The sequence below is a fragment of the Monoraphidium neglectum genome (assembly GCF_000611645.1).
Source record: "Monoraphidium neglectum strain SAG 48.87 unplaced genomic scaffold scaffold00749, whole genome shotgun sequence".
NCBI classification, from domain to species: domain Eukaryota; kingdom Viridiplantae; phylum Chlorophyta; class Chlorophyceae; order Sphaeropleales; family Selenastraceae; genus Monoraphidium; species Monoraphidium neglectum.
Genome location: NW_014012879.1, coordinates 1 through 10,256, shown reverse-complemented (window position 1 = coordinate 10,256; position 10,256 = coordinate 1). Strand labels below are relative to the sequence as shown.

General features: G+C 65.7%; 3 protein-coding genes across 3 annotated transcripts in view; 2 read left to right on the top strand and 1 right to left on the bottom strand.

The window, feature by feature from the left end:
* MNEG_5129 (hypothetical protein) overlaps positions 1 to 2,231 on the top strand; it is a gene marked incomplete at both ends in the record, with an annotated part of 5,690 nt that extends 3,459 nt beyond the window's left edge. The window contains 4 exons of the mRNA XM_014046396.1: positions 109 to 327; positions 655 to 840; positions 1,067 to 1,224; positions 1,760 to 2,231. Coding sequence (XP_013901850.1) covers positions 109 to 327; positions 655 to 840; positions 1,067 to 1,224; positions 1,760 to 2,231 — 1,035 coding nt within the window. The remainder of the gene's footprint in view (positions 1 to 108; positions 328 to 654; positions 841 to 1,066; positions 1,225 to 1,759) is intronic.
* A 607-nt stretch (positions 2,232 to 2,838) lies between these two features.
* On the bottom strand, positions 2,839 to 6,760 carry MNEG_5128 (hypothetical protein; the record flags this gene model as incomplete). Its single annotated transcript, XM_014046395.1, has 5 exons — positions 2,839 to 3,480; positions 4,834 to 4,944; positions 5,098 to 5,265; positions 6,479 to 6,511; positions 6,698 to 6,760. 5 exons carry the CDS (start codon positions 6,758 to 6,760, stop codon positions 2,839 to 2,841), a joined length of 1,017 nt encoding a protein of 338 aa, XP_013901849.1.
* A 1,779-nt stretch (positions 6,761 to 8,539) lies between these two features.
* MNEG_5127 (proteinfarnesyltransferase/geranylgeranyltransferase type-1 subunit alpha) lies at positions 8,540 to 9,126 on the top strand (the record flags this gene model as incomplete). The annotated part of the gene is made up of 2 exons (XM_014046394.1): positions 8,540 to 8,701; positions 8,987 to 9,126. Coding segments are annotated over 2 exons (302 nt in total), but the record flags the coding sequence as incomplete, so codon positions are not given.
* Positions 9,127 to 10,256: the final 1,130 nt, after the last annotated feature.

The window sequence follows — 10,256 nt, the reverse complement described above, 5'->3', positions numbered from 1 at the left end:
GGCCCACACCCGCCGCTGCGGCAGCAGCAGCAATCCAGCGAAGAGGGCGGGCCGGGGGCGCGGCGTCCAGGGCCGCTGCGCCCCAACCCGCTGCCCCTCGGAATGCAGATGCGCACCCTGCGGGAGCAGCAGCTGGCGCGCCAGCAGCAGCTGCTGCAGGAGCAGCAGCGGCTGCGGGCGCCGGTGATGGCCGCAGCGGCGGCGCCGCAGCCGCTTGCGCCTGCGGAAGAGGTGATGCGGGGCCTGCAGCAGCAGCAGGAGGCGGCGGCGGCGGCTGCGGCGAGCGAGGCGAATGATTGGTCGCGGGAGCAGCAGGATGCGTTGCAGGTGAGCCATTTGCTTGGGGGTGCATGCATGTGAGCTTGGGCTGGGCGTGTGGGCGCGTGCATGCTTGCATGCAGCAGCACGTGATAAGACAGTGAGCAGCAGCGTCGCTCACCGCACCTTCTGACTCGCCACTAAGTGCTCCGCGCTCGGCAGCCGCCGCATGCGGCGCTCGCCTGAGCGCTGTTCCCATCGCGATCGCGACCCCTCCCCTTCAAGTCGTCTCTGCCTCACGCCTCATCGTACTCACAAAACTCCTGCGATGCCTGGGCGCGTCGCCACAATCTGACAACCCTTACAACCCCTGCTCACCCCCTCCCCCGAACCCAGGCTGCGTACTGCCAGGTGGCCCCCACCCACCCCTGCTTCTGGGCAGAGGTTGCCGCGCGCGTCCCTGGCCGCAGCGCGGCCGAGTGCTTCTCGCGGATCTTCGAATCCGTCAGATCACCCCAGGGCCGCGCGCCGAAGCGGCGCGCGCCGCCCGGCGCTGGCGCTGGCGCGGGCGCCGCGGCGCTGGTGGGCGGCCGCGGTTGGGCGGAGGGGCGTCTGCGGCCTCGGGGTGCTGTGCAGTCTGCCACGGCTGCACTGCATGCAGCGTGTCCCCCATCACAGCGCCTTGTCCAGTCGTTCACACAATGCGTCGATCATCCCTGTCCGCATGTGCAAGCTGCAGTTGACCAGTCCAGTCTCCCAGCGGCACGCACTCTCAATCATTCACCCCTCACATGCCCTGCCCCCGCAGCTTCCGCCCGGCACCAAGAAACCCAGTGTCGCCGCAGCCCGCAAGCTGGCGCGCGGCCTGCAGCAGCAGGCACGCCTGGACCGCGCTGCGGGCGCCCCGCCCGCCGCGGCGCCCGGGCGCGCGGGCGGCGACGGCGGCAGCGGCGAGGAGGACGGCGGGTGGCGGGAGCTGGGCAGCTTGAGGGGCGGGACTCAGGAGTCTGCCGACCTGCTCGCCGCCCTCAAGCACCAGGAGCAGGCTGACAGGCGCGCGCCCCCACCGCCCGCGCCCGGGCCGGGGCTGGGTGTCCGTGCCCGGCGTCGGGCTAATGGGGGCGGGGCGTCCGCGCGGCGCTCTGCCTTGCAACTCTTGTGTGCCGCTCCCTCCACATGCACTGGCTGCCTGCGTGCCACCCATGCGCTTGACCTGGCGTATCATGCAAGCTCCCACAAACAGCGGAAGCCCTCCTTGGCTTCTAACCCCCTGGACTGTGACCACAGTGACCCATGCCCGTCCGCACTTGCATGAACGCACGCCAAGGCGGCACCATCCTTCGCCTCAATCGCCACCGGCAGTACAGATTGCACCACCGTAGCCACCACGACCGCAATCACCACCGCATCCGCAGCTGCAGCCACAACCACCACAACCACCATATGCTCACCACATAACCACCACATATTCATCACATAACCACCGTCCCCACCACGACAGGTACGTCACCAGCTTCCTGCGCCGCAGGGGCGGGTGGATCAAGTACCAAAAGCAGCAGGCCCAGGGCCACACCGCGCAGCAGCCGCAGCCCCACGCTGCGGCCCCCCAGCAGTTGCCACCCGTGCACCGGCCGAAGCAGCCCGGCGCGCCGCCCCACCGCGGCGGCGCCGCCGCCGGCCTGGGCGCGGCGGCTGCGGTGCCGCGCGTCAGGCTGACGCATGCGATTGGCGCGGCGCTCGGCGGCGCCGGCAGCGGGGCGGTCGGCGGTGGGCGGGGCGGCGCGATGGAGGAGGAAGACGAGGATGACGAGGCGGCGAACGGGATGCAGGGCGGCGGCGGCGGCTACGGCGATGCGGACGGCGGCGCATATGATGGCGCGGGCGGTGGTGGCGGCAGGGATTACTACTTTGACGAGGAGGAGGAGGTGGATGACGAGGACCTGCTGGCAGCTGCCATGGCGGGGTACGATTGACCAGATCAGCACCAGATCACTGCCAAGCCGGAACTGGGCCCGAGCGCATGCGCAGTTGCGGAAAGCGCAGCAGTGCCGCTAATTGAATTGCCGCTGCATGGTGCTTGCAGGGCTAGGGCTGGGCACCTGCGCTTTGACAAATACGGACGCTCAAAGGGTGTTGACCACCCTGGTTGTGATGTATGCTGTTTTTCCATTTGGTTTGACCAGTCGCAGCTGGATTTTAATCGTTCAATACAGCTGCGGCAGTTTTCGTACGTGAATTTGACATGCCCTAGTCTGTGCTGCCGGCTGACCTTGTAACACTAGAGGGCAGACCCTGCTTGTGCATCGTGATGGCAGGCCCTAGCAGGGCAGGCCCAGCCCCTGGGGGCAGGCCCCATCCCAGGGGCCCTGCTGACCTGTGCTTGTGACCGGTCTGCGGCGCTCTGTGTCAACAGAGCAGTGCTTTGACCCTTTCTGGGGCCACATGCGCATTCGAGGTGAACGAGTGACCTACGTTTTCCAAAGAACGATGCCCGCCAATTACATGTGATACACCCTCCTCCTTTCACGGCGCTGCGGCCTGGGGCCAGGAGGAGGCCTGGATCGGGCGCGTGAATGGCGCTCACCACAATTGCCACCACGGTTTGCGCCTGGTCTGGCGGTACATCCCCCGGCTACTGAGTTCTCCGTAACTGCCATAACCACCGTAAGCGCTCTGCTGCTGCTGCTGCTGCTGCTGCTGCTGCTGCTGCTGCTGCTGCTGCTGCTGCTGCTGCTGCTGCTGCTGCTGCTGCTGCTGCCCCTGCTGCAATCGCCAGTAGTACTCGCTCCACTCCCGCTCCCGCTCCGCCCGCAGCTCCGCATCAGCCCGCTGCTGCTGCTCCCAGTACGTCTGCCGCTCCTGTTCACGCTTGCGCTCCCATGCCTGCTGCTGCCGCTGCACTGAGTCGCTGGCGGGCGCAGCGCCAGGGACGGGTACCCTCTGCTGCTCACGCCGCGCTGCAGCGCCGTTGGCGGCGGCGACAGCAGCACTGGGGGCCCAACCCTGCTGCTGCTTTTGCTGCTGCTGCTGCTGCTGCTGCGGCTGCGACTGCGGCTGCTGCTGCGGCGGCGACTGCGGCTGCTGCTGCGGCGGCTGCGGCTGCGCCCCATAGACACTAGCTGGTGGGGTGATGCCCACGCCGCCACCGACGCGGTAGCTGTCAATCGTTGGCCCCAGCTTGGCTGCAGCAGCGTCGGCGCTGCGGGCAGCGCTCAACAGCTGCTGCGGGGAGAGGGGCCGAGGCTGTGGCTGCTGTCGTGTCTGCGGTGAGCGCGGTGTCAGCTGCTGCTGGGGCTGCTGCTGCCAACGCGTGGGGCTGCTGCTGCCAACGCGCTGAGGGGCAGACCACTGTGGCAAAGGCTGCGGCTGCGGCGCCGCTGACGGCAGCTGCTGCGCCAGCGGCGGCGGCCACTGCTGCACTGACGGCTGGCGTCCTTGCTGCTGCCACTGCTGCTGTGCCGGCGGCACCCATGGCTGTTGCCCCTGCTCCTGCGGCGACTGCTGCTGCGCACGCTGCAGCTGCGGCGGCTGCCGTTCCTGCGCCTGAGGCCTGGAAAACTGCTGTGAACGAGGTGCCTGCTGCCAGGCCCCTGGCCGCCCCATTGCCGGTGGTAATGAGCCAGGGGACACCAGCGCCTGCTGGGTCGCTGCCATGCCGCGGTCTGGCGGTCTTTGAGGCGCCCAGGAGTCGCGCCCCCCAGCGGATGGTGGCTGCTGCCCCTGCTGCGCCGCCTGTGCGCGCGGTGACCGCTGCTGCTCAAATGTCGGCTGCCGTTGCCGCTGCTGCTGCAACTGCTGCTGCGGCGGCGGTCCCCAAGGTGTCTCAGATTCCTCCTGTGCGACAGCTGTGGTGGCGGCCGGTGCTGCAGCCTGGTTGGTAGGAGGGACCACTGTGCCATTGACAGGGACCTCCGTGCCATTGACAGGGACCACTGTGCCATTGACAGGGACCACTGTGCCATTGCCAGCCCAAGAAGCAGCAGGCGCCGCCGGCTCAGTGCCACGATGACCTGCAGCTGCGGCCTCAACCGCCACTGCCCCGCCAAGCGCTGCATTGACAGCTGGTGGGGCTGCACTCAAATCTGGGCGAGCCGGGCTTGCAAGCGCTCCACCCTTCTGCTCCCGCTGCTGCTCCTGCTGCTGCTGCTGCTGCTGCTGCTGCTGCTGCTGCTGCTGCTGCTGCTGCTGCTGCTGCTGCTGCTGCTGCCCTTGAAGTGCTTGTTCAGCTGCAGGGGGCAGCACAGGACCCCCCCACCCGCCGCCGCCAGCGCCGATGACAGTCCCTCGGCCACCGGCGCCCGCGCCGGCACCCAGGCCGCGGGGCGGAGGCCTCAGCCCATACTCCTCCTCAAGGCTTTTCTGCACCTATTTTTGTGTGCAGGAGGTGATGCAATCATGTGTTCAACCCCACGGCACTCGCCAATGTACGGTATACACTTGATGAATGTGTAACAGGGTCGGCAACTCCGTCAGGGGCACGGCCACTTCATAGCACCCTCTTCAGGAAGCCCTTTACGCGACGCGCAGTCACATCCGCTGCGGCGACGACGTCGATACGTCCAGCCCCCTCCCCACCTGCCCCACGACGTCGTCCAGGCGGCTGAAGCGCGATGAGAGCGCCAGGATGTCGGGGTCGACCGCCAGGCTGGCCAGGCCGCGCTGGCGCGCGCGCGCCTTGGCGACCGCCTGCGTGCGCGGCGGCAAGCCGCCGGCAAATCACGCGTGCGTGTGGGTGAATGACCGGGCCCCCGGTTTGCGGCTGCGTGTTCGCGCGTGTGTGCGAATGCTGCCGCTCCAGAAGGTACCAACGGGGAACAGGGGCCATGTCGACGGGCGCACCTCAATCCTAAGCAGCTGCTCGCGCTTGGCGCGCCTCGCGTCCTCCATCAGGCGGTCTTTGAGGGCCTCCCGCCGCTGCTGCCGCTCCAGCAGCCGCAGGTGCAGCGCCTCGGCGTCGGCGCGCGCCACGGCGCGCGCGGCCGCCTCCCCTGCCAGGTCGCCGCCACGCTGCACACCGGAAGGGCCCAGGCCCGCGCTGCCGCTTTGCCGTGCGCGGCGCGCGGCTTCTTCCTGCTCAATGAGGAGGTCCCATGCATCTGGCTCGCGGCTCCAAACGCGAGGCGCTAGCAGCGTGCCATACGTGCAACGGTGCCTGGTGATGCTGCTGCAACTGGCGACGTTGCTGCGACTTGGGGCGGGACTTACGCCTCGCAGTAGCCGCCTATGGCTGCATAGATCCATACGAGCTTTCAAATCCAGCTCAATGCAATCATGAGCCGACCGAGCGAGCGTCAGGCAGTTCTGATCGTTCACAACACCAGGCAGGCGACTTTTCCCTTGTACGATTTGGATAAGAACGCGAGATAAGTGCACGACCTTCAGCACCAGCTGCCACAGGCGACCTAGTGACACAGCACATGCGCAGTGACCGGTGTGGCTGCGGTCGGTGGCCAGTCTGAGCAAGCATCAGCTTTCAAGTGTGCAGCCCAACCCTGTTGCTGTTGCCCGTGCTAGTGGCTGTTGCCGCCTCCATGCACCCTCATCATATCATTCAGCGACCTGGGCGTTACACAGTTTCAGTGTTGTCCGCCGCCAGCCGCACACCGCTGCACGCCAGCGCGCGCTCGCGGCAATGCGCGCGCTGCTCCAAGAAGCGGAGGTGCGGCCACTCTCTCGATGACACACTGACTAGTGTGCGGTGCAAGCTATATAGTATTCACTCTGCGGGCTTCAGGTTTGGGAAGCACGCCTGCGGGGGCAAATGAGGTTGTGGGGGGTCAACGCATGACACATGGAGACCAGAGGCGGCAAGCGAGATTGCAGCGACTAGGGAGCACTCCGCGCGATGGGACCGCCTCGTGTGGTGCGCACCCCGCCTCCCCGCTGCCTCTCGCACCACGCCACGCCACGAATGCTCACGTATAGGTCAGACTTGGGGTGCTTGTTTTCTGCATGCTCCCGCATCTTGGCCTCGCTCGTCTGGTGAAGAATGAAGCCACAGCACGCGGAAGAGGGGTGAGATAAAAGTTTTGAAGCCCCTCGCGCAGGTGCTGCGGTCTGCCTGGCCCAATGTGGACTGCCCGATGCGGCGCCGTCATCTCCGTCACCGTTAGCCGATAGCGACACATGCAGTGTCCTCCCACCCCCCTTCCCAAGTTCAGAATTACTCAATCAACTGCATCCAGGCCCCCGTGGTATGATGGGAAGGCTAGGAGCTCACCGTGCAGATGAAAACCTGCAGGCAGACATGGCACTGCGCGCACAAGGAGCGGGAAAGACAGGTTGGGCTGTCACGTTGCTGCATGCCCGCACTGGTCAAGACCGTGCCGTGTGCTAGTCTGGGCGTCTGCCAGGTCGCCGCAACCAACACCTCAGTGCCAGACACATGATCTGAGGCGCATTGTCCTGAGAAAAGCCGTGCATGCGTGCGATGCCGCACCTTGAGTGTCAGTGCGGCTGCGTTGGCCTTGAGCTGGCTGCCCTTTCCTGCAAGCTTGGCCATTGCCTCTTGCTGCAGGCCAAGGCAAGCAGACAGTGCATGACGGGAGAGGTGTTTGAGCGCGAACGAGAACAAAGAGCAGCTGCCATATGTGGGTGAGCAGCGCCAGTGAGCAGCACCGAAAATCCAAGGGCAGCGCGGTCGTCCTGCCGCCCGCCCTGTTGCCGTTGCGTCCTGCAGGGGGAACCGCACCTTGCGCGCGCGAGCCGTCGCCGACTTTTGCCCGTTGCCACCCCCCATTTTGTAGTCAAAGCTGCAGAGTTATGAAAAATACTGCAAGTATCCTGTGTGTGGTCTGCGACCTGCGAGCATGGGCGTGCCGGAGGAGCGGTCGGCGGCAAGCGCGCTGCCGGACGCCAGCCGATGCGCGGTGTGCTGGGCACTCCACCTATAAGTCTCAAGACAGAAACATCACACAATCAACGGTCGTGGGACGGCAGTCGGGGCAGGTTAGCGTGGAAGGGCCGAGCCATCCAAAGGCGGGCTCACCAAGAGTTCGGCAGGCGCGACGGCTTGGTAGTCTGTGAGCTAATGTACAATAATACCGTAACAAAGATCGTGCGGCTCGGGAACGAACTGCCGCATGCGCACCGCGCACAGAAGCTGCGTGGTTGGGCTGAAGTTCCTTTGCACATGGGCACTGCCTACCGGTATCCGGGTCGAGTCAATGCACGTGAACTCAAGTTTTACGCAGCGCCTCCTCGCACATCCCAAGACTGCCTGCGTGTCCACAGTGGTGATCTGGCTGGTCTTTCACCCCTACAGCCCCTGCCTCTGCCCCATGAGCAGGCCACTGCCTCACACACCAAGTACGGACGGCTCCACTCCCACCTACGCCCTGCCTACGTACACCTTTCCTGGGACGTCGCCTTTCGTAACGCCAGGGGCCGTCGCAGGTGTGTGTGTACCTGTTGCGGTTGCATTTCGGCACCCCTGCAGCTGGCCGCAATTGCTGAATTGAATGGCGGCTCGACGTCCAATGTCAGGTGCAGCTCCAGCGGCGCTTGGGACCTGGCCGGCGCCGCCGGGGGCTGCAAACAGCGACGGTGAGTTGGGCTCGCTCGAGTCCCGGGCCCATTGTCGAGAGGGCGCGCGGCGCTCCAGAGCCCCGGCAGCAGGGCAGCAGCTGCTGGGCAGGGTGCAGGCCCCGCAGCACGGCCTAGTGATCAGCTCGCCGGGCAGCAAGTCTCAAGCTCGCTGGGTGCTGGCCGCCCCTCTGCAGAGAAGAGGCCTTGAAAACGGTCGCTCGATTGCCTTCAGCCGCATGCTCTGCCATCACAAGAGGCTGCTGCCAGGGCGCTTATTGCTCCTATCCCGTCTACTGCCCCCCAGTGCCTGTGGAGGTGGTGCTGGGACAGCTGCGGGCGGAGCTTCAAAAAGTCAAGGACGACAGGCAAGAACGCGCGCGCGCGCGCGCGCGCGTGTGTGTGTGTGTGTGTGTGTGTGTGTGTGTGTGTGTGTTGTTGGGAGCGGGTACACGCATGCCACAGCCATTGTGCATGACCTCGCATGGGCTTCCTGTTGCACATGAACTTTCTTGTGCTGTGTTGTGATTGCCCACCACCCAAGATTTGTCCACGTGACTATTATGCAGCGCGCACATTTTGCTGCTCGTTGCTCCCCAAACTCCCACAATCATCACCTCCGCCAACACAGCTGGCAGTTTGAGGCGCCCCGTCACCAGGCGCAGTGACAGCACCACCACCGCAGCCCTAGCACCCCAAGCAGCTGGCCGGCAGCCGCCCCAGGCGGCGGGACCTGCAGCAGCGCCCAGCCGCTCGAATGGAGGCGGGCGGCGCGTGCATCCCCTACTCGCGTCGCCCCGAGTGGGCCGACATTGAGCCGCTGCCGCCGCCGCCGGGCGACGCCGGAAAGGTGGTGTCGATCCATTATGCGGAGCGGCACGCGGAGGCGCTGGGCTACTTCCGGGCGATATTGGCAAAGGTGCGTGGGGTTGGGGTGCATGGTTTTTGGAGGTGGGGGCAGGACTGTGGCAACTGCGGGTCTTTGCAGGGGTGGCGATGCGGCCAGGTTTCGTTGCAAAGAACGTTGTTGTTTCCCAGTCAGTGGCTCGTTGCGCCAAGCAGCGGCTGCATAAGTTCGCGGTGACCACCGGCAAGTTCATCTCCCTGCATACGAAAGCCCCCGGCCCCAATCCCTCAGGCCCAAACGCCCCTCATACCAACCCGCCCTCTGCACCCCGTGCACGCTGACCGCGCACGCTCCCAGGGTGAGAAGACCGCGCGCGCCCTCGACCTGACGCGCCAGCTCATCAGCTTCAACGGCGCCGACTACACCGCGTGGCAGTGGCGCTGGCAGTGCGTCGAGGCGCTCGGGGCGGACGTGGAAGAGGAGATGGCGCTGACAGAGTGGGTGCAGCAGTGTGATCGGCTGTAAATGAGCGCCCTGTTTCGGCTGTGGCAAAGACCTACGGCCGCAGACGCCTTGCACGGCACACACTGCAATGCTGCGTGCCACGTGGGTGTGCTGGATCCAAGGCTGCGGCCCTTACAGCGCTGTGTGCACGCAGCCCGCCCCCTGCCTTGTACCCCCATCGCACCCCGCGCATTGCCGATGGACGCCCCTATCTGTGTCGCATCGCTATCTGTGGCGTGCCTCTCCCCCTCCCGCCACAGGCGTGTGGCGGCCGATAGCGCGAAGAACTATCAGCTTTGGAACCACCGGCGCAAGATTGCAGCTAGCAGGGGGCCGGCTGCCGCGGCCGACGAGCTGGCGTTTGCTGACCGCGCTCTCGACTTAGACGAAAAGAACTATCATGCCTGGGCGCACAGACAGGTGCGTGTGTGTGCATGTATTTGTGTGTGTGTGTTCACGGGCATATGAATGGAAGGCCATGTGTTGATTCATGTGTAACTTGCGGTTGTGCAGCGGCCGCGCCAGTATGGAGTAAAGTGACAGGACTTTGGCGGACACAAGGTACTTTGCTGTGTAGGCTGCGCCTGCCAGCGACACATGACAGCCGGCCCAAATTCGCACCAACACCTCCGCCCACCGCTGCCCCTCTTGGGCAGGCCGTGGTGGCCGCCGCGGGCTGCTGGCAGGAAGAGCTGCGGTACAGCGAGGCGATGGTGGAGCGCGACGTGCGCAACAACAGCGCGTGGGCGCAGCGCGCGTTCGTCAATCTGGTAGGCTGCGCGGGCTGCCCTGCGCGCATTCCTGGGGCCGGTCTGCTTGACTGCGGCAGCCTGGCCTGTGGCCGTGTGCCCCCCTCAGGGCGTGCAAGCTCTACCTGGATTTTTCTGGTTGTGGCTTGTTTCCCGGCCTTGGCAGGGGTAAAGATGAGTGCATGGCGTTCTCCTTCCGTTAATTGCATTCCAACCAGCCGCTGCCTCCCTCGCCAGGCCTTGCTGGAGCAGCGGCAGCAGCAGCAGTGTAATGGCAGCAGCGGCGGTGCCGGCCAGCAGGAGCAGGAGCGCGAGCAGCAGCAGCAGCAGCAGCAGCAAGTCAGACAGGAGCCACAGGGCACACAGCTGGAGGC